Source organism: Poeciliopsis prolifica, unplaced genomic scaffold, assembly GCF_027474105.1.
Source record: "Poeciliopsis prolifica strain line A6 unplaced genomic scaffold, Auburn_PproV2 SCAFFOLD030, whole genome shotgun sequence".
Lineage (NCBI taxonomy): Eukaryota > Metazoa > Chordata > Actinopteri > Cyprinodontiformes > Poeciliidae > Poeciliopsis > Poeciliopsis prolifica.
Window position 1 is genome coordinate 980511 of NW_026562405.1, and position 23554 is coordinate 1004064.

Sequence of the window (23554 nt, forward strand, 5' to 3'; positions counted from 1 at the left end):
ACTTCTCCACTGGAATTATTTCTGTTAGCTCTGAAATTAATCTGTCAGACTGCAAAGATTATCTCCATATCTCGCTGTGCTCAAACATGCGAAATGTTTATGATGAGTAAACATTATCTCAGATTTAATTAACAGATCCCACACTTGCATTAATCCATGAGAAATATCAATTGCGCTGCTGTATTTAATTAGGCTATATCTTTGCCCTTTGTGTCACCAGGGCTGATATAGCACCATGCCCTGCAAATTAATCAAATTAATCAGCAAAAGACTTGAAACAAAGGCATGATTGGAATAACAAAACTGAGACTAAGTCTTCCCTGTAAGTGTTCATTCCTACTACCTATTTAAGAAATGCTGGGATTATGTAGATGTAAAACTTTAGTTTCTAGAATCTTTACACTGAAATTTATTGCTTCAAAACAATAAGTCATAAAAGCAAAATGTATGTGATACCAAAACAATGGAAATTTGAAAAACTATTTCCAGTGATATTATGCTTCAGTTTAGATTTTGACAAATCTGTCTATACAACTTATACAACTTGCCTATATTATTCTCTGTGTCTGAATGAGTATGGAAAAATAACAAATTGAATGTATAAAAATGATTTATGAAACAAATTAACACTGATTGACCTGAATAATGTAAATGCCAATATTAAATTTCACATTTTGTACGGAAGTCTACAAAACACTGAAAAGATCTTTCATTGCATTTTATGTGACTACTGGAGGCATGGATTTATTGCTTTCATTTTCAATTAAAATAGATATTGATGCTGGTTCATTTATTTAATGAAGATCAGAGTTATATTGTTTTTCATTTATAAGTGAGGAGTATCTAGGCTTCCTGTTGTATACAACCTTTCATTCAGTTTAACATTTTTGTCTCTTTTGGGTTTTTTTTTACCTTGTTACATGCCTCAAATCTCTTTGGATATCTGCTCTTTAAATGTATTGAAGATATTTGAAATATGCATGTAAATAGAAAATGTCAATTTTCAATGCAATTAATTTGTATTTTTTTTCCTTTTGCATGTTTTCTTTAATGGCTGATAGTCTTTGGTGGATGAAAGTTGTGGCAAACAGACTTTACTTGATACTGACATACTGGACGATCTGTTAATGCTTTCAAGGAGTAAAACTCACTGTGTGTATTTTTAGTTAGACTTGTGCAATTAGAGGCATTGGAGGTGGCTGGCTGCTTGGATAATAACATATCTGCCAACTGCATTAAACATACACAAGCACATGCACTGTATCAGTGATTAATCCAACAACAAACATTCGTCACGGTATTGTTTCTAGGTTGTTACAACAAATACAGTTAATAAATGAAGTATCTGTTCAGTTGATGGAAGATTAGCTGTCAGAAAACATTAACCTTAAACTTGCTCAAAGTTTGGAACAATGCAATTTTATGAAACAGATATGTCTAAAGATAAATACTTCTTAGAAAAACAAATCCAGCAGCAGTTTTTGATTAATTTCTTATGCTTATACATATAACTAATGGAAATAAATTTGCAAATCCTTGCCTACACTTGCGAGATGGTGGGAGGTGTCCATATTTTATACTTGTAGTATTTTGCAGTTAAAGTCTGTGTTTATCATTTATTTCACTTTTACCTTTCTCCTTGCAGTACAGTAAAGCTGACTATTAATTTTTATTAATTTGGAGTTTATTTCAAAGCTTCTCTTTGTGTGTACTGTAACAGATTCAACATAGCCAGTACATCTGAACAGAAGTTTATTAAAGCAAATGAAGAAAGTTGATAATTACTCTGCTGTAAAAGAATCTATGAGCCTTTGTGTCACTTCTGCTGTAGTTTGCCCTCAATTAACCCATGTAGACCTTGTATGGCATATGATTATGACCACCCACATGTCTAGAGAATGTTTCAGGGCTTAATGCACTAACCTTTTATATATATGACCTCAAATCTTTTTGTGTCTTGGTGGATGGTTTCTCAGAGACTGTTGGAACATCTCACCTGTACTTAAAAAAATGATTTATTTAATGTAGACTACACAGCTTAGAATTGCTGCTAAATCTAAATTTCCCAGCTTCCAGGTAATTTTCTGACTCGCATGCAGAATATCTTTCCACATCATTTACAAGACTTGGAACGAATAAATAAAAAGTGTTAATTATACAATGATAAATGTACACTAAAGAGGGGCTTCAGTGAAATACATTTAGAGCGGCGAAGCATATGTGAGGATGAAACTTTGTAGTGAGGAGAGATGTAGTCTGCGATAGGTTGAATTATCAAACAAAATTTGGGACATTCTTTCAGTGTGGATAAAATGCAGGTTAACATATCCAGCAATGAGAAAGTGATTATTTTCAAATACTAACAACATAGTTGACATACATTTGAAAATGGTTGATTATTTATTTGGCTTATGACAGAGAGAGAAAGTTTACAGTTGCTAATATGGGTGATGAGTGGAGAAAAAAACTTAAATTTGTTTGTTTGCTTGTTTCAGGAGAGGAAAATTCCCGAGGTTGGTTATATGGAGAAGATGAAGGGAAAACAATAGTACCATTTTCCTGTCCACTGCTTGCCTGTCACATGCCTGTCTTCGCAACAAAATCAGCAGAAAGAAAGGTAAATTTGCACTCACTCACTCACTCACGGATTCATTCTCTTTTCGTAAATCACGTGAAACTTTTGCAAAATACCACCATTTATTGAAAATGTATTGAAATTGAGGTTGTATAAATCAATGCAATGACATAGTGAACATATGTAATTAAAAATGATATTGTAGTATAAGTTATTAACTGAAGTTATTATCTTTGAACCTAAGAAGGAACGAACTAGAGTCAAAGCACAGCTTCAGGACTAAAAACCAGCGATCAGGCCTAAAATCAGGGTGTAGTGATGAACTCTGACCTGAACCTTCAGAGCAACAGAAAGACAGGTACAAAGTTGGCCTTTTATTACCTGAAGAACATTCCAGGATTAGCGATCGAATGTCTAAGAAAGATTTAGAATGAATACATATTTTCAATATATTTTTGTCTGTTGTCACCACGTTCACAAAAGCAAAGTTGTAACATTTTTTACCTCCAATCAAAAAAATTTTTGCCCATTCATAAAATATTTGCCAGGTACATTTTATGTTCACCTGTGAAACACTTTGTGAAAAGACTTTCCTTTTCTGTGGCTTGTTAATGTTTTTTTTTCTTGTCTTCTGTCCATGGAGTCATACTGAGGTATCTTTTCATTGTTGGATAAAGAAAAAAAAGTAGCCACCCACTGGAAGCCTGAAGCTCTTTAGATCTCAGGTGGTGGATTTTTTTAGACTTTACTTCAGGCTGTGTAGATTTAAGCCACTGTTTCTTTGTTCATTGCATGCTGGGAGCCTGCTAATTGTAATCTTAAAATTGTGAAAATACAAATTTTAATTCAATCAAGGTTAGTTCCTAGATGGGGCAAGTGTGAGTTTGTCTTGCTAATTTTGCTAGAGAAGAAAAACATATATAATATAAATTTATTATTATATATTATTTATATAAATAATTTTTCAGACTGACTGTAATCTGCTTGTAACCTAAATAAGAATAAAATTTTTTCCTCTTTATTCAGCACAAAAGAATTATCATATTCTGCCATGTTAATACATTAAAAAGGTATAAAATTCTGCCCTCAAATTGAAAGTGTAACCTCTGGATATGTGGCATTGTCATTCCCACATATGTGCTGACATGAACTATGTGAGTAAATTCCACTAATTTACTGGACATGTGGGAGAGAACCTGCATTCAAAGCTATTAATCTCATCGCACTCGTATAAAAAAAAATACCAGTAATCACTGTACCAGTAGTGATAGTGTAAATATTTAATACACTACAGCCAGCTCTAATGCAGTTTCCATTAAATTATGACCCTAAAATTTGAAGGTTGCAACTGAAATGAAGGCTCATTTGACCAGGAAAACTTTGCAATCCAAAATGGTGAGTATGTGTGAAATTTAGCCTTTTTTTCCTGTCATCCGATATTGGGAGTGACAGGTTGGGTGGTTGTTTCTGATGTAGCCAGTCTACTTCAAGGTTTGAGGCATTGGATTCAAAGAATGTATTTTGCATACCTTCTTTGCAATAAGTTGATATCCTTTGTGATTCAGTTATCTTTAACCAGTCTGCCTATTGTCCTCAGACATTTGACACCGACCTTGCATGTGTCCACACAGCAGTAATCTAATGGAGATTTATTTTCCGTTTATAGCCACTTTGTTTAACATAGAAGAGGATTAGGGCCATTGACAAAAAAAAGAATTATTATTCTGAGTTTTATATGTCCTGGTACATACATATATTGTGTTTGCATGTGGTTTCTCAGTTCAAAACTTGCTATAGTAACAGAAATGTAATAGCAAAATAATTATCTTGAAGAAATATTCCTTCTCTTCTGTAACTTGATGAATTCACCGTTTTGTTATTTTTTGTTCTATGTCCACATGTTGTTAGAATGCAATGATCCCAATAAATCTATGTAACAAAAGATAAACCAAATTAACCAAAATAATCTCACCTGGACTATTTTGCTGCATTTATGAATAAAATAATGATTTCAAATCACCACTTGTTTTTTAGACGTTTAAATGTGTTCTAGTTGTGCATATTTAGATTCGCTGGTATTTCTAAACTGTCAGTGTTTATGAGGCAAAGAGCCTCAAATTGGATTACATTGGATAAATCTGTCAAAGCAATTTGACTTTCACTGACATGAACTCAACTTCTGAACAAGCCATTAGTCCACAGTTATGACAGATTTATTTTTCTTATAGTGAGAGATTGCATCAAAAGAGATTATAGAGTGCCATTTTACACACTCACTTCCTATTGAATGCAATCAAAGCCCACTAAAAATGCATCATCTCACTGACGGTCTCACTCAAAAATGCATAGACTATTGGAGTTACAAGGTTACACAAGAACATTTCTTCCAGTTGCTACCTGAAGAATTTCGATCAATACAAGCTGTTAAGACATAAAAGCTTCCAATAGTTTAAATGGTCAGAGCAAGCAAGGGATATACTTAAAGGGTTTTAGGAGTCAGTAAAGTTAGTTTTAAATATATTTTTAGAGCTGAAAGAGAATATTTGGACCTCTTTTGTAGGCATGGGGTTTCAAAGGGGAAGTTGAATTACCGTGTCTACTGGGGAGGATGTTATAAAGTGATAAAGCAATTGTCTTAATGGCAGCTGAACCCCGGTGTGTTAATCAATGTTCCATCATTTGATTAAGACCTATGCATTAACCTGTACTCTGCTAGCCATATGGAGGACTGAGCAAAGTCAGGTGAAAGCACAGCTTGAAGAGCAAAAAGTCAAGTTTTGACATGGTAGAGAGGGTTTTCCCGTAAGATACTGGCATCCAGAAAAGTTCTGCCAAAAGGCTTTTGCATGTGACTGAGTCGAGAGCCAAATCAATTAATATCTTTCAAGCCAGAGGGACATTGTAGTCTCTGATGATCTTCTGAAATTCCCAGCTCTAATAGTAAATAAATGAAGCACCTGAGCATACCACTGAAGAATTTGGCAAATTAAAAAGTAAAAATATTTTAATACATCTTTGTGCTTTTGTGATGCTTATTCCTTTCTTGTGTGGCAAACATTTACTGTCTCCAGTTAGTGTACTGTTCTGCTGCTTGTCTTTTAACAGGTACCAGAAGGCATGATCAAATCCAGTCTTAGCAGATTTACACTGGCTGTCTTTTCATTGCCGTATTGATTTTAAATTCTCTTGCTCACTTTTTACATTTTTAAATGGTTTGCAACCTAATTATTTAACTGTTCTCCTGGTCTTTTAAAGTCAAAAATAGTTTTTAGATCTTCTTGCCAGGCACTGTTAGTGTAGCCAATGGCAAAATTAAAGCACAGTGGGGATCAAACTTTTGCAGTTGCAACCACCAGCCAGACTCTGGAACAAGATGTCTCTTGATATTCGTGCTGCAGCGTCTGCACAGTCTTTTAAATCTCTCCTGAAAACTTTTTTTTTAATTGGCTCTCAATTTGAGATCAGTTTGAGTTCTATTAGTCGAATTGGATTATGGTGTTCCATACTTCAGCTTTTCATCCTTTTTACTGTCCTCATTGATTTTAGAGTTTAGTCTTTTGAACTTTGAGTTAGGGTTAGTCTTTGTTTAGTCTTTCTGAAGCACTTTGGTCAACACTATTGTTTTTAAATGTATTAAGGACATAAACTTGGCGTTTATGCCCATTTTAGGCCATATTTGAGTGAGTGCTCTTTGTAGCTTTGTTATTTCATGCATAAACAGAATGGCCATGTCAAAGGAATGAAGTCTAGGTATCAGAAAGCTGAAGAGGTAGGCATTTTTCTTTCCCTTTTCTGACTAAAGAGAAGGTAGAATTAAATGGAGTGACTTTAAGTCCTTCATGCAGAGCAGAGTGTGATTAGGGGCTTAACTCAGCAGCAGTCCCCTCTCTCTCTCCGTGTCTCCATCTTTGCTTCAGCATTTGCCTCTGAGACACACACATGCCTCTGTGTGCCAAAACTCCACAGCTCTTTCTCCAGCTCTTGCAGCTTTTCTTGGCCGTCTGAGTTACAGTGAGAAGAAAGGATGAAGAAAAGGAAGCATAAAAGAAATCCCAGATTAAAAGAGATGTGGCCGAAGGGGCCGAAGCCATTTCCTGCAAAAATTTTGTTCTGAAGCAAAGTAGGAACAGCACACACCCAGGTCACCTAAGGGAGCTAAGTCCACTGCTAGCTGCACGCAGTTCTGTATACTGAGGTCCACTCAGTGGGAACTTGAGAGGGCTACAGGGCGAACTCGTTAGGCTCCGGAGATAAACCTTATCACAAGTCTGCGAAGTGAGAACAGCGGGGGAAGACTGTCTCCTCTCAATTTATCACTTTCATTCGATTCCTCCCCCCGCCTTTTCTCTTACACACAAACACAGGCACACGCAAACATGCAGAAAATCCAACTCTTATCTTAGTTAATAGACAAACCACATTGTGATGCTTAAGGAGTCATGGCACGCTCTCTTTCAGTGGCCTTTCTGCCATTTTTGAAATATGAAACAGAGCAGGTTTGGCAGTTTGCCCATCGGGAGCTGTGAGGTGGTTGGGTTAAGGGATTAATATGAGATAGTAAAGCCAAAAGGATAACAGATTTTTACACAGGAGAATTCACTTTTAAGTGGAACAATTAATGCCAGATTCTGTAATTTTAGAACATTAGGCCTTGAAGTACGTTCCACCAAGACAGGCTCTTTATGTTGATGTAGATCAGGGGTGGAAATGTCAGTGAAAAATCAGTTGAACTTTTAAATAAAATTCCCTACGAAGACCTTATCAGTCGTTTGCTTCAGATACTTGAGATCCTGAAATACATTACTCTGAAAAAGTTAAGTTCTTAGTTCAAAGTCTCCACACCAATACAGGGCATATTTACGCAAGCCAGTAATCTGACAGCACAGCAAGCTGTTTACCAACTGGCATCACAAAATGCGTTGGGAACTAAGGGGCTTAAATTACATACCTGTCTTTATCTAGGACACACATATTTTCTTGTGCACAGTATTTCTGTTGAACAGCTTATTCAGCAAAGCTCTGAAGAAGATCAGTGCTTTGTTGCTGTCCTGTTTCAAGCTTCCTTGCACACTAACATGAACCCTTTATATTTGCAGTATTTTATGTCGAGGGGATGGGAATCTCTTGGCCACAAAATTCACACCAGAACGCTGAGCTTCTTCTGTAGTCTTAAAAAGGTTATTTTATGTCCAAAAGCAAGACTTTAACTCTAGTAAATGCTGTTTGTTTAAAAAGTATTAATGGAGGATGGGGTTACAATAGGCCAGAACTCATGCAAAGCTTTGAGAATTTCCACACGTAAAAGTACAGAATTTCTTCTGCTGGGAAGATTATGTGCTGCATCCATTTTAGATTTTTTTTTCCTTCTGAAAGGATTGTGTCTGTTTTGCGAGTATAACATCCTAACTCTGATGCACTTCCCTAGTCCGGATAGATCCCACAGATTATCATCATCTTTCATGCTTACGTCTTGTTCCTTTTCTTTAAACAAAAATGTGGAATTAAGCTTGGGAATCCATTAATCCTGTTACAAACTGCAACTTTTCTCTGCATCTGTTGAAATTGCTTTCTGCGAGGTCACTGGGATCTGCACTTGTTTACTTGGCTAGCTGGTACTTCAGGAGAATGTTGTCCATGCTCATCTTACTCACTGTGTCATCCATCTTCCCCGCTGATGGAGTGATAAGCGAGAGGCACTGAGCACTCGGCTACCACATAAAAGTGGTTGCATGTACAGAAAATGAGCTTGTTGAGTGGCATCTTTTTGCACTAGGAAACACATTTTGTTCTCATGCCTACGTTTGTGGCATTGTCTGGGGAATGACTAATTTACGCACATAATGTCTCAAAGCTCTTGCATCCAGACTGAATGAAAGAGCTATGTTTGAAGGCTGTGTGCGTATCATATCACAGATGAGACACTGTCATGAAATATGGATTAAAAAGGAGGAGGACAGTGTGAAAAGGTGGCCTTTGCCTCAGGCAAGATCTTTCTGATGATTTATTTCCTCTTCCCAAGACTGTTTTTTATTCTAATTATTTAAGCCACAGGCATCAGGTTGACACCTTATGCAATGCTGCTTGCTTTGTTCTTCCTGAAGGTTGTTTGCTACCTTTCAGAGCAACAGATATCACAACTTTGTGCATTTGTTCAGAATAGATCCCACAGCATGGATTGAAGCTCATTCTCTCCGCACAGGCATAGCAGTCCTCTCTCTGACTCCACAGTAATATCGGTTTGGCAAACAGAAGGAACAAGCAGTACAATGTAGAACTGCTAGTAACTTTTCTCTGAAATCAGGTTTCTTTTCATGTCATGTTGAGTTTAGGATATATACTTAGCAAATGCTTTCACTTGAGTGTCGTGATTGCTTGCAATGATGACAAGGGAAATACGCAATATTATTGGTAAAATATAAATTGTTTGTGAACCAGTAATAAAATCTCATGTCAGAGACCTTGGAATGTGTATTGATAATTAGACATTACTTAAAGTTAGTTTTCTTTTTAATGTTTTATTTTGTGGGAATAGAAATTATTTTTATAATGCAAATTTTTGGCTGTAGACCCCAAGCCACTTTAGATTCCACGCAACTATGTTTATAAAGTAGGTGAGGCTGACATATATTGCCAAAGAAGCCAGTAGTTGTTGTTTGTTTTTTTTTTCATTTTATTTTATTTTATTTTGCAGACACATTTGATATGTATTTCACTGTGATGTCTTGTTTTTTTCTGATTTAGGAGTGAGAGTTTGCCCCTATATTTTTATAAATTGTGAGAAGGCTCTTGAATTATTGAAAATATAAATATAATTCTCCCTTCACAATACCATATCCCTGCTGCTCAACCCAGGAGTTCAAAGGAGGCACCTGGAATATAAAAAATGCTTAACAAAGTGTCAGTCATATTTCTGATTATGAAACTGGATCAGAGCAGACTTGTCTATGTGGCTGGTCCGGCTGGGCTCTTTTGGGAAGAGTGGCTCTGTTCAGCAAAGCCTAACTCCTGGCACACTAAACTTGTCACTGTCAGAATTACAGAGGACTGTGACAGCACACACCGTCCAACTGCTTAAGATTCCCAATCAAAGAGCACCCTGTGCTGAGGTCAGGTCACAAGTCAAACTTTGCTATTCGATAAGAACAACTCAAAGGCAGATGTGACAGTTTCCAAAATCTCAGCTAATGTGGTAGGAGTGTGCAGAGGTCAATCCTTTTGTTTTGTACTCTGCCAGTGCTAAGCAGAATTTGTAGCCAGGTTTATTGAACTCAGATGATAGTCAATGTGTACTTTGAAGAATGAAGCAGAAAAGTGCTGGCTGTGCACCCCCACTCACAAAAAGTGAGATATTCCGTCAGCAATAAAAAAAAAAAAGATATAAAAACACAGGAGGGGAAAACTGAATGAACACTTTTTTGTAAATTTTGGCATGTGAAATGTTTCAAACTGCAGAGATTCCATGGAAAACATTTCATTTAGGTTCATTGCTTCTGAGAAAATAGAATAAAAGAACAATTCAGAAAATATTTAACTAAAAACTCTGATCTCTAATGGACCATTGTTTGATCAGTTTGTCTATTTTTCTTTTATTCCAAGTGTGAAACCATCAACATCATGACATGTGGACATCGTAAGTAAATGCTGACTTCTCCCCATATGGGCCTAAATAGCAACACTGTTGAAAGACTGTAGAAAAGATATTGGCATAATTATGAGGATGCTGAAATAAATAGTGCAACTTCCTAAAAGTGTGCTATTGTACAAATGTGGAGAGATACAGTCTTATTGTTAAATCAACCAAACAAGCTATTTTTACAATAATGGAAAGAACAGAAATATAAATATTCTTGCTGTTAGTTTTTGTTTTGTATACTATTGTGACTTATGTTAGAAATGGAGAACAAATCCCTACACTCGTGCAGTTTTACTGTTCCAATTTAAACAGTGAGGATGGGGCACTCGTGGCTTTGTTTTGTTACTTTTGTATCTTTGATTCATAAGTCCTTGCTTTTATAATGTTTTTTTCCTTTCCAACAGAGGGCAGTGCATTTCCTTATCTTTTAATTTTAAAGAAAAGCCACACCCACTGCCTCGCAGTGAGGTCATTTGCAAAGGCCCCAATCTGTTGCAGTGACAGTTAACATACTAATTACAGGGAATCATAGACACTGAAACCATGCCTCAGAGTGGAGTTCTGTTTCTCTTGCCAAGGGTTTCTGCTCGTTCTGTACTTGTCAAGATAGCATGCAGGAACAAATTAACTACCCAAAAGGGAAATCCAGCAGATCTGCTAAATGTGCTAATTTGGTCACATTCTTTCCACTGTGATTATGCATCCATGTGGGGAAGAAGATCGGCAAAAACTACTTATGTTTGAAAAAAGGGGAAGAAAACCCTGCATTCTTTTTGATTTCTAATTGTGCCACATCAGAGAGTTTGTTGCTGTTATCTCTCTTTAGTCTTTGCTTTGTTAATTAGCTTTTCCTCTTAATACATTTAAGCATCTGGCAACCCCAACAGTACATGCTGATTGGTTTTGTTGTAGTAGGTCAATGTCAAAGGGATTAAAGAAGGAAAATAATGTTTTTAAAGACACAAACACATGGTCAAATTCTTGGCTTTTACACAAAGCTTCCTTTTAACCTTTATTACAACATAATTCTTTGGAATGAGCAAATTTTGGGGCAGGGAGAAGGTTTGAGGGTTAGGGAGGTGATTAGTTACTCAAATCTCTCTTTCTGGCCTTGACTTCACTTTCCCTTAGCATGTGAAGACAAAGATGGTCTTAGAAACAGTAGTGCAATGAAATTAGTTTGCAAGAATATGAACATGTGCTCTGTTACTACATCTGCTTTAGGATAATTATATGGCATACCAGTGTAGCAGTGAAAATGTGCCTTATATTTGTTCTTTGTGGCCCATTAAAGAAAACAGCCAAATTAATCTCAGGGCATTTTTACATATGTCGTTTGTGTACTTTGTTACAAATCATTTGATGAATTTGTTAACATATCACTTTTTTCCGGTGGCTTGGTTTCAATGCACAATGTAAAATTATCTTAGAAGGTATAACAAAGGGATTTAGAGAAGACTTATTGAAAGTTGCATAGAGCTTTATGCTTTGCAAGAAAGACGTGCAGCCTATGTTTGCGGTAATTCTTACTGCACTACAGGGAAGCATATGGTTCTAACCTGCAGCGTGTACTTGGTAGCTGTGTCAAATCAACATAGGACCACATTCACACTATAAATGAGCTGCTTTAGCGTTTGTTGGAAACTGCCAAAACCACCTCCTCCAAACGGTCTTGGTACAGTTATTTTGGTCTGTCTGCTAGTAGGACCATTGTGTTCACTTCTACATAAGTGACAGTGATTTTTTTCTCACTTGAAGTGTTTCTTTAAAAATATTAACTTGTAGTGCACTAGTTTAAATTAAATATAGATGGTTTTGTAACTGTCATCAGGAAGCAAAAGGAATGCATTCTTAGAAATATGTACATATCAATGCTACACCAGTTTATTCCATTACTGCTTCTTGCTAAGAAAACAGCAGGGAAAAGAACAGCGCATACTTCCATTATCTCTGTTGAAATTATTCTGAGCTGAAGTTAGTTGGAGTTTTTGAAAAGTTTTTTTATTATTATTATTTTAAACCAAACTATGTTTTTAGTTTGCCTGAAATTGAAAGTTAATACTCTGAATTCTCATATTCTCTAAGGGTGAGAGTTACTGTATGAAGTGAGACAGAAATCAGGGGAGCCAACAGCAAATCTTTTTTCTGAAAAGCTTAAGATATAATTCCTTTACAATAATTGCAACAAAATAATCAGGAGGCACATCTAAACATCAATGATAAGCTGTGAGTAGAGATAAAGATGGAGACATATGATGACTGCACTCTAACCTTGAAAATGTATGTATTATTATTGCAGAATATCAGTCTGATTAATAACCATTTGAATATTAACTTTGCAAGGTTACATATAAATGTCATATATATGAATGACTAAAATCATTCATATATATGAATTGTGTGTGTGTGTGTGTGTGTGTGTGTGTGTGTGTGTGTGTGTGTGTGTGTGTGTGTGTGTGTGTGTGTGTGCATGTGTCTGAATAATTTGAGTGTTGTGGAAAATTTAATATACATTTACAGTTTCATTTGATGTTTAGCGTGATCAGCACTGTTACCTGTTTACATCATTTGTGACATAAGATGAAATTTTAGCAAAATGTTCAAATACAAAATACTTATAGTATTTCAAATTTGAACAAGTTACTATAAGTATATAAGTATATAAACTTATATACTTATAGTATATAAGTTTATACTTATATACTATAAGTATATAAATTATATTTAAATTTATATATCGTACTTTGGAATAAACCAAAATGTTTATTCTGTAAGAAGTCTATCAGAATGCAACTTTGCTGATAATAGTAATTTTTTCTTGCTGGAGTTTGTATTTTCTTTTATTGAGACATTCCTGAGCTCCAACAACAACATAGAAAATGATTACTAACTTTTTCACTGAGGGTTGGGATTCTTGTACATCTTTCCAACCCTAAAACTGAACTTTATTTGCTTTTATTCACACTTATTCCACATTAAATACAGCAGAGCAAACACAGTCTGATCATGCAGTGGAAAGATTTAAAATCCATAGAACTTTTTTTTAAGAAAACATTGTGAAAGGAAACTTGAAACTGCTTCCAAATGTTTGACATGTAGGAAAATCTTTTTGTTTTCTGTTTTGTTTTAATTTAACTTAATATCTTTTGAAAATCTGAAAAAAAATCATCTATTTAAATCTAAATATAGAACTGGCCAAGAGCTCAACTGGCCAATGTGATGCTTGAGCAAGTCTATGAGCATTTTTGAAACATTTGTGATTCTCTAATCTGATGCCAAATAGAAAGCAAGTTTCCAAGAATAGACTGATTCAAATACAAGAAGTACTCCTTAATCTGCACAGCATCTTTGGCAAAAGTAGCTCCAGCGCCACATGGTTGGGATTGAGCTGGCATGACAGCCCAGATATTAGGGATTACAGAAGATAGGTTTTGATCTCAAGCCCAGGGTTTTTTTTTTATTATGGGCATTCATAATGACAAACTATTGTGTCAGTCTCTGTCTTTGAGGATGGCAAAAATCTCTTGTACAATGCTTGTCTTTGCTTGGTGCAAATGCCTCTGGGAAATACAAGGGAAGATGTTGGAAGTGATAAACTACACAGGGAAGTTTTGGCCGGTAGACTTCTTTCAGACTATTAATGCAGGGGCAGGACATTTCTTTCCTCCAAAGTCCAAATGGACATGGTCACAGGAGTCAGAGAGGGTGTAGGGTGGGGGTTTGAAGTGCATATGTATGGGGGTGTGAAGATGGGGCACAGTAACAGAGTAAATTTGCATCACATTTGTTGGCAGTCTTGCAGCAGTGAAGGACACGGGGAAGAAATCTCAGTCGAGTCATGAATATGAGTTTATAATGTCCTACCAATGTCAAGCTGGGGCTCCGAACAGAGATATGCAAAACCACTCTCCAACTTCATTCAACTTATTGCTGATACAATCTGTGGCATAGCTAGGGGAGACGGGGAATCGTTACTGTTCAGACAGTGCTTATTAAATTCTGAGAGATGTCCTAAGTTAGTTTCAATATTAAGCTGAGAGCCACATGGTTTTGCCTTGTGCCCGGACTACCTCCAAAGGACCTTTGCCAGAGCTAAGAACAGTTAAAAATCAGATGGTTTAATCTTATTGTCTTCAAATGACTTTGAATGCTCTGTGTTTAATACAGGCCTGCATGCACAGCAGGTGGTTGGCCCTTTGATCTCTGCTTGTGGATGCTGGGGGAATTTAAATCAAGGGATGTCATGAAGCACATGAAATTACATGGACTCCAAGTTTTGAACTTCATCGTGTTGTCTTTTAAAATTAGGTTAATTTGAGAGTCAGATTTATTAGAAAACAGATAATGAGCAAACATCATTTTGGTGTCACCATATGGTCAGGTTACAATTGCACACTTGTTGCGATTGTTCAAATAACTAATTTGTTATCAGAGCACTTTGAATTTTTAAAGATGAACTTTTTTGCTGGTGTTCCTGAAGTAGTTTTTGTTCTTACTCTCTACATACTTAAAAGGATTAAACAGTGAGGCCATTAATCATTTTAAAGCTGATTGCGATTTCATATGTCATTAAGCCTTCCAGTCTTTGTTTGGGTTGTTAAAGCAGTGAATTGGGTAAATTGTCTGCCACAGCCATTCTCTGAGAAGGTGGAAACTCATGAATCAAAGAGCCAATTGTTAAACCACCTGGAGAAGGAAGTCAACACTACATTATATTTGGCTGACAGCTGATACTAGAGACTACTGCCTCTTTTTAGTGATGGTATCACCAGTTTATAACATTTCTCATTCCTCTGAAAAAAGAAGATTGGGTTCAGGGTGACTTGTATACATGCTATCACTGATCCTAAATATGCAAGTGAGCTCAGAAAAATGTAAACATTTGGATACCTCTCTCTTCTATTTCTGAATGGGTCTGCATTTCTGAATGCAGACCCATTCAGAAAATTTTAATATCACTGAAATGTCCATTTAGTTCAAAAACATAATCATTAAATAAACCATATTCCTGGAGCCACAGATAGTTATTTGAAAGCCTTTATTTCTGTTGGTTATGGTGCATTTTCTCTTATACTAAATGAAAACACAATATTTAAATCTAGAACAACATCAGACCAACAAAAAACTTTAACACAGAAATGTAGTCTTAATGTAAAGTTTATTGAATGTCTGCTTAAAAGTTGTCAATTTTCAAAGGGTCCTTTTAATTTGACAAATGACTGGGAATGCATATTTTTAATTATTAACTGGGCCTGTATTTTTTGGATCCTTCTATACATATATCAATGGCTGAGAAAAAGTCTGAGAATGACAAGTAATATTTTATTATTTCTTATTAAAGTCTCAGATTGCTGTCAGAAGTACATAATACATTTTACTCTATGCTGTCTTAATTTATTCTATAACTTTTGACAAAAATTGTAACAGACTGATATCATTTTGACATTGTTGATGTCATAAATTATGTTTACTAAAAGGATTAAAGCTCCATCTTCACAATTTGGCACTTTTGCAGCACGGTCATTTTGACAACTTTTTCTGGGAGGTTTTTCATCAACAATGCAACAATTCATATCATGGAAGATTTGTACCCACTTTAGCAACTGTGGTTTACAAGCAATTATCTATAATCTACTCATTTTCTCTTGTAATGAAATGTAGTAACATATGCAGTTAATGATATCAACTGGCAGAAAGTTGCCCAGAGTTATTTGGATTTGATTAGATGTATTATCTTTTAAATTTCATAACAATCGATTTGTCCAAATTTTGGTATTACAGTCATAGGAAACAGGATGTATTATAACATTTCTGTGATGAACGTGGATGCTGCATGTCTCTTCCTCTTGGTTTTCAGTTTTACTAAAAGTATTTAGATGGTGAATATTGAACAGAAATAGATTGTTTTCACTTTGCAGTTCCTGTTCATGATAAACCAGTATCACCTTGAGGAGGGCACTCCTGAGGAAACACAATCTTTGGGGGCACATTTGCTTTCTCACAGTTGGCTCCATCCTTAGCAAGTGCAATTCTTGTTGTGAGTGGGCAGTATGCTCCTGATCTTTAAACTGGCAAACTATAAAAGTTCTCATTTTTGATAAATTTTGAGGCTCTATTCTTCTATTAGATCAAATTTCAGATTGGTCAGGCAAGTTTCTACAACCTATATGTCCCAAACAATGCCTAAATATGATAAATCCATGCTTATTTATTTTCAACAAAAGGCATGTTTTTTTTTTCCTTTTCCATATTGTCTGTTACTTGACACAATACCAGTGTATGTATGGATGGATATAAGCATCTTTTGTTGGTTTAGCCAGAGACAGCAGTATGAGATACTTCTGCATATCAACTGATGAGGGGGAAGATTGGTGCACCTCAAAGAACAGCTGTCTGGAATCTGACAAATCACTTGATCAATCGGGGCAGAAAAGGTCAGGGAGAGGGAAAACCTAAGGAGAAAAGTTCAAAAATGTGTTGTTTCAAGCACAGAGTGGGACACTGTGCAATGTACAGTGGAATAAAATTAGATAAAATAAGCCATTATACCCCAACAGAGATTTCTTAAAATTTTTGTCCTTGCTGACATTTTGAAAAATATATTTTTTAAATCATACTGTTTTAGGAGTGTATTCAGTTTATATGTATCAGTCCTATCAATATATTAACATGGGAGCCGTTCATTTGTTTTGGATATGGTGACAGTCAACAAACAGCCCCCCCATACTTATTTTGTCAACTATCTCAGAGCTAATCCACAGAAAACTGAAAAAGGACTACACTGATGGCTTTTCTCAACATAACAGATGTTTTCGCAGTTTTTCCCTACTGACTTCAGCGGGAGTTTGATTGTACCAACAGGCTCCATTCTGTTGATCTGACTGGTTGGATCTAGCTTGGAATATATGGTGACAGACAGATGGCTCATCCACTTACCTGCCAAATATGTTTGAAAGTGCATGCCCTTTTCCAAACTGTTTTTAACAAAGGCTTCCCAGATGGTTCACTCTTTTAAATAGCCATCTGCTTATGGAAAAAAAAAACAGACAAGTGACAAATTAAAGAAAAACCTGAAATTTTGACCCCTCCAGAATTTCTATTGCAGTTGTGAGCGGTATTCTTTTGTATCATAGTAGTCAGAAAATACCAATCAGAAACCCTTTACAGTACAGAAACAGTAGTAGGATCTGCAAATCAATATCAATTTGCTCTGAGTGATCATCTTATGATAATACTTTACTATGATGGGAATCGGTAGAACCTGTCTCAATCTCTAAAGCATATGAAGCCTCAGAAAGCTTTGTCTAGTATAGTAATAATATTAATCCTAGTAAATGAGTTTCACCCTCATGTCATTTGTTGAACATCTATGTAATCAATATTAGTCAATATTAGATAGCACTCTCCATTGCCAAGAAAGTGAATTTAGCACATCTTTAAGAAAAAATAGTGACAATCATCCAGATTTCTTTTCTATGTGTGGGATTTGTCCTTCTGAACATCTGTTTAGCTAAATATATTGCATAATTAGGACTCATTGCATCATTAATAAGTAACATATTGCTCAAAAATAATTCCAGTCATTTTTTTTTCTTTAATATGCCCTTTTTCTGTAATTGCTAGAGCTTTAAAACCACCCATTGAGTTTTAACAATGAAGCTATATCACTGTCCATCATAGATTTCCATCTTGATTACCTGCAGACCAACTTTGCCAAATAACTTCTGTTTCAGCTTCTTTAGTTTCCATTACCTGTAACAGTGGTCTGGGTATAAGTAATTTCAAGTTGACTGGCGGCTCATTTTATGGCTGTCCTGCCTCTAGCCTTAGGCGGTGGAGTTGCAGTCGAGAGGGAGTTCCTGCACCAGTCAATTACCAGTTAATAAACAGTGGAAATTTTCTATTAGTGCTTGTTAGTGCGTGTAAAAGATTGTTGGTATGTGGAATTGGGAGAAGGTACTGTGACTTTGGAATTAGAAAAAAGTACTGGGATAATTTCTTTCTCTGGGTCCTGTATATGACACCTAGTTCACTGACTGTTTCTTGAGATATTATTTTTTTATTAGCTTTTCATCAGGCTATATTGTGCAGTGAAAGCCATTTGCTCATTCTTTCTTCTTTTTTTTCACAATTGCCTAGAAATGTTTGGTCAGGACTTTCACATAAGGCAATACTTTATAAAGGGACTGTAGAGCACTATTTCCAATAAAGCATATATATTACATGGGAATTTTGGAGACCAACAATGCAATTGCTGTTGTCGTACATATCATCATTAATAACATTAAAAGTCTCCAGTTAACATAATGTATTGTTGTATTTTGGAAAGCAGTTGTCACAAATCTTTATGTCTTCCACACATTGAGAAGAAAAAGAAAAAGATTTCACAGTGCTTACAGGGGAAAATTGCTTTAAGGAAAAACAGTGCAACTTAGTAGCCTTGGGAATTGAAACAACCTTAATTGGATTTGGAGAAGCCATATTTACCAAGGGAGCACAGCTCTGACAGTCTGACAGCCAAAAGCATGAATCATTAAAACTCTTTCCTGTCATATTAGACTACGACCAATAACTATTGCTACTTGCTACTGCTGACATAATGTGCCAAGGGGTGTACCACGGTATCTCTTGGCAAAAAAGTCTTCATAATATAGAAGGAATGTTGACGATAAATGTTCCCATCCTACAGGAAGGAGATTTAGCTTTCCACTTGAAATGTATCTTGTAGACAAACAGTAAACGTTTCGGTGATGATATCCTTCAACCAGTAGATGGAATACAACTTCCCATAATAGGCGGGAGTAATGCTATTTTGACAGTTGGAGTCATTGGTTACCAGCAGCTGGAAATTCGCCCTCCCATCACATTAACAAATCATTCTTTAATTGGCTCACCTGCTGATTTCCTCCCTTTCCTTCCTTGTGTTCCCTGAAATCCTCCATCAAATCTCCTCAGCTGGCTTACAAGCTCACCTTTCCTTCTCATTATGCACCCACACAAGAGGATATCTTTACTCTCTCTGTTCCACTCCTATAGCCTTTGAGAAAGCTTGTATTTATTGATTTTTAAATGGGGCCTCACTGATACCATTTTAGCCTTGGGAGTGCCTGTAATATGAACGTTGCTTTAGGACCACATTTCCTTGTGTCTGTCGACATAATTAGCACATTCACAGGTGGAAACAATTTTACAGGCTTTGTTGTTATGCTCATCCTGCTCTTTCCACTGGCTGTTTTAAGAGGTCCAGTAAGTGGACCAGTAGTTCACTGTATTGATTATAGTCATTGCTACTGTTTCAATGCAATGGCGTCATAGTATGCTTCGTTCATTGTGACCATTTTTTTAATCAAAAGGTTTTTATGTAATATTTAAGATTTGTCATTTGCACAGACTGAATAGGTCTTTGATAAATGTAAAGGCGCACAATTATTGAATATAAGTATCCATTATGGAAAATGGTTTGCCTCTCTTAATGCACACTTAAATATGGGGTCGTTTTCAAGCTGCTAATTACGATTCTAATATAAACAAAATGAGATTGGTTCTTTTCACTCAAAATCCTACATTACTGCTTTTGAATACTATACAAAGTAGTAGAGAGCAGATACTTTTCTAGTATTCCAAGACTAATGGTACAATGTTCTCAATGTTCTCCTGCAATGCTTGCCAGTCTCAGGTGACTGATAAAATCCATCCAGTAGTGAATCGCTAGGACTATGCACTGTAGAGTTTCGGTCCCTCTGGTCTGTTACAGAGCTCTCTTTCTTTTAACCAACGGGCTTTTCCATATGGACACCATTTATGCCTATTGCTTAATTATCTATCAAAAAATATCTCAGCTTTTGAAAGAAAAAGAGGTGTCAGGAGACAAAAGACAAAGATAAAAGAAAGAGGGCAGGCATAAAAAAGTGTGAATGATGGGAAAGAGAATTGGGAACACAGGACTGATAGATTGATAGAGGATGAGCTGTGCATCTCTGGAATGAATTTGAATGGATGGGCACAGACAGAAAAAGAGGAGGAATGCTTTGCAGAGCATGCAAGGAGAGGAGTGATCTGGCCAATGTCCTTTTTTGTTTAGTGTTTACAAACAACCCCAAATCGAGAGAAAAGAGGGAGGGTCTTTGCCACGGGTGGCTATAAATTACCTGTGATTGATGCATGCTGCCATAGAGGACGACAGTTAAAGACATGGAGCTCTCGTCGCCGACGCTCTCCACACTTTCACTCACTCTCACTCACTCACTTACTCTCTTCCTCTTCTCGAATTCAGCAACTCACCCACTTTTGGCCTCCATTATCCCAACAACACACAATTATTTGTTCTGTCGGCTACATGGCCTACCTTTCACGGTCATATTCCAACGTAATCATCATTCCCAAATAGAGAGCTCCTGGTTAGAGGTTGTTGGTGTACTATCACACATGCACTTCATTTTGTAAATGTCAACCTCAGTCATTCCATTTCAGGCAAACATTTGTGCAATATGAATAAGCAATGTATATTTATTTTACCTATTTGACAGATCATTGATTTTGACAAAGCGCAAACAGGTGCTTTAGTCCTCTTAGTATGAGAATTATTATAGCATAATTTGCATGGCCTCTGAAACGCATACCCGTTAAAAAACATTATGCTTCTAAATCATTTTTTCTTTTAACTTTCACTCAGAAAGCATGAATATTCTTCTGAAATACAAAGCTACTGTAGATTTCAACATAAACAAAGCTCTTCAGCCTTGGCTTTTTTTTGCATATGCTGTTAAACAGACCTGTACCATCCAAACTAAAAATCTGTCTACATCATTTGTTTTATTTGATGATTTGTTTTTTTTACCTTAGTCATTGAAATTCTATTTCCAGTTTACTGGGTAGCCTTGTGGCCCATCATCACTGGTGATGGGTGGTGTGTTTGTTTTTTTTTTTTTTTCTGGACTGATAATGGTCACTTTTGTTTCAAAAAATTAACTTGTCAAAAAACACTGTGCTCCTTGCTAATCATTCGCACTCCTTAAAATAGTGCATGGTTTTTCTGTGTCTCAGTCCTTTTATTTAATAGGCTGCTCTGAAATAAAAAACAAAAACAAAACAAAAAACATATATACTTAAAAGTTACAGATTCCGATAAATAATTTTGTTGCAGAATTTATAACTTTATATTGAAAAGACAATGGAATTATTGTCTGAAGATATGCATAATAAAGATGTTTTTTTTTTTTTCTTTTCTTTTAGCTTGAAACTGCTCTTCACAACCCAGTTAACTGTGCATTGTTGGGCTTTTCTGCAGCCAGTACCTCTTTACCTCAAGGCTACCTCTGGGTAAGTTATGATAGTGACACATGAAGAAATGCAGACTCTTGCACATACCATTCACAGCAGTTAGTATTTAAATATTTTGCTGTAAATGAGAATAAATCTGTCTTTAACTTTGGAGATATTTGAAAATTGTCCCCTAGAAACTATTGTAAATAATTTTTATATTGCTGTGAGAAGTAAACAACTGCAACACACAATTTTATGAGTGGGACAAATCATTCTCAAACACTACCAGTTCACTACCCCTGACCTCTCAGGAATTTAACACAATCCAGGATGAGGAAAGATTTTGGAGTGGTAAAAACAAAGAAGGAAATCTTTTTTCTCTTCAAAAGTTTCCATTTTTGTCCCTGGCCACAATGGAAAGGCTGGTTAATTTATCAGGTACACCTCTTTTGACCTAAAAGGTGGTTCAATCAAGTGTTGGCCCTCCAAAAGTGAGAGTGAGGCCCTGCGTCTCAGACTTAATTGCATTTGAGGTGCCATTCTAAAGGAGATTCGACATTCACTCAGATGAGGAAATGACATCATTAGCATTCTTGGCCTCATTCCTGATTGCTGCCTGAAATTGTTTTATTTTCAGCATTTTAATTCTCTGATTTTTACCACCACATAAATGTATAACAAAGCTGTGTTTCTCTTTTGACTTTGCAGCTCTTTGCACACTACTTTTTTAAGTGCATTTCATAACCTTAGTTCTATGTAATGTAGATATGCAGCAATTTAATATTACTATTCCATTGAATAAGCACTCAAATAATCAAGTAATGAGATTAAACCATACTTTCTTATACTGTGCCCACCGTCAGATCTTTGCTTCATCATTACCTGCTTATCTCCATATACCCACTTACCCTTTACAATCAATTGAGTAACCTTAAAAACAAATTGGGGCTTATTTTTAGCTCTCTAAATGCTCTTTTAGAAACATTCATTTGGTATCGCACAAGGTACAAGTTACTTCTATGATATGAATAACATTAGTTTGCAACAAATTATATTTTACTTGCCATAACAGTTTGAACAGGTCACTCTTGACCACATCGCCTGTGGTTCAGGTCAACTGAGTTCATTTTAAATGAGCTCTCAACATTTAAAATGATGACAGCTCATCATTTTAAACTTTTCTTATTTAGATTTGGATTCAGCTGTGGTCATAAACAACCCAGAATGATCCACCTGCATGACAGATTGATTATGTCTGGAAATAAAGATCTTTCATTACTCAGAAAGACATCTGTCTGTGAAGTTAATGTTGATATCCAGGCTTTTTAATTTTGATATTATAGAAGGTGTTCACTTTTTTAGTTATTGTTACATGTGTTGTCACAATGTTTTTATTCTGGTTTTTCCCCCTCTCTTTCTGTGGGTGTAGAAGCAGATTTCTATTGTTTTCCAACTCAATGCATATTGTTTCTCCATACGAATGCTAAGTCTTGTTTCAAAGTGTAAAACATATACAAGCACTGACCTTATATCTGAAGCTCATAATAAAACTTAATGTATTAAGGTCATGTTCATCTGAGGACAGAAAGAGAAATTTTCACTTGTTTGTGCCAAAGTCAAGTTCTTTGTAAAAAACATTTGTAAAATTCAGTTTAAAAAAAAGAGAGAAATCTTGTTTTATATAAAAACTTTAGAGTGAGTAATCTGCAGTGTTTGAGCTCTGGAAAGAAATAATTCAAACCATTTAGTCAGCTTTTTGACTTCTAAATGTAACTCTTTTGCATTTGCTGTCATGAGAAGCTATTTAAAACAATATGTTACAAAACATAAACAAAGCACTTTCCTCAAAAATAAAATATTAATGGCAATAATTATGATAATTATAATCATAATAATAGTGAAGGCCTGCGGTTCCAGTATGAATAATTAGCGGCTGAGTGTTCACGCCCCCAGTTGGTTCTACCTCCCTGGCAGCCTTGTCAAATAAGGGATGACACTAATCATGTTAAAGTGAGATGGGCTATGGGGATTTCTGCATGCTTTGATCAGAGTAATGACATTGTGTCTAATCAGCCTGATACTGC

General features: G+C 35.9%; 1 protein-coding gene across 3 annotated transcripts in view; it reads left to right on the top strand.

Moving 5' to 3' along the window:
- Window positions 1-23554, top strand: part of arhgef10la (Rho guanine nucleotide exchange factor (GEF) 10-like a) — a 119627-nt gene that overhangs the window by 74481 nt on the left and 21592 nt on the right. For all 3 annotated transcript variants that reach the window (XM_055050212.1, XM_055050214.1, XM_055050213.1), the window contains 2 exons: window positions 2496-2617; window positions 21441-21527. In XM_055050212.1, coding sequence (XP_054906187.1) covers window positions 2496-2617; window positions 21441-21527 — 209 coding nt within the window. The remainder of the gene's footprint in view (window positions 1-2495; window positions 2618-21440; window positions 21528-23554) is intronic.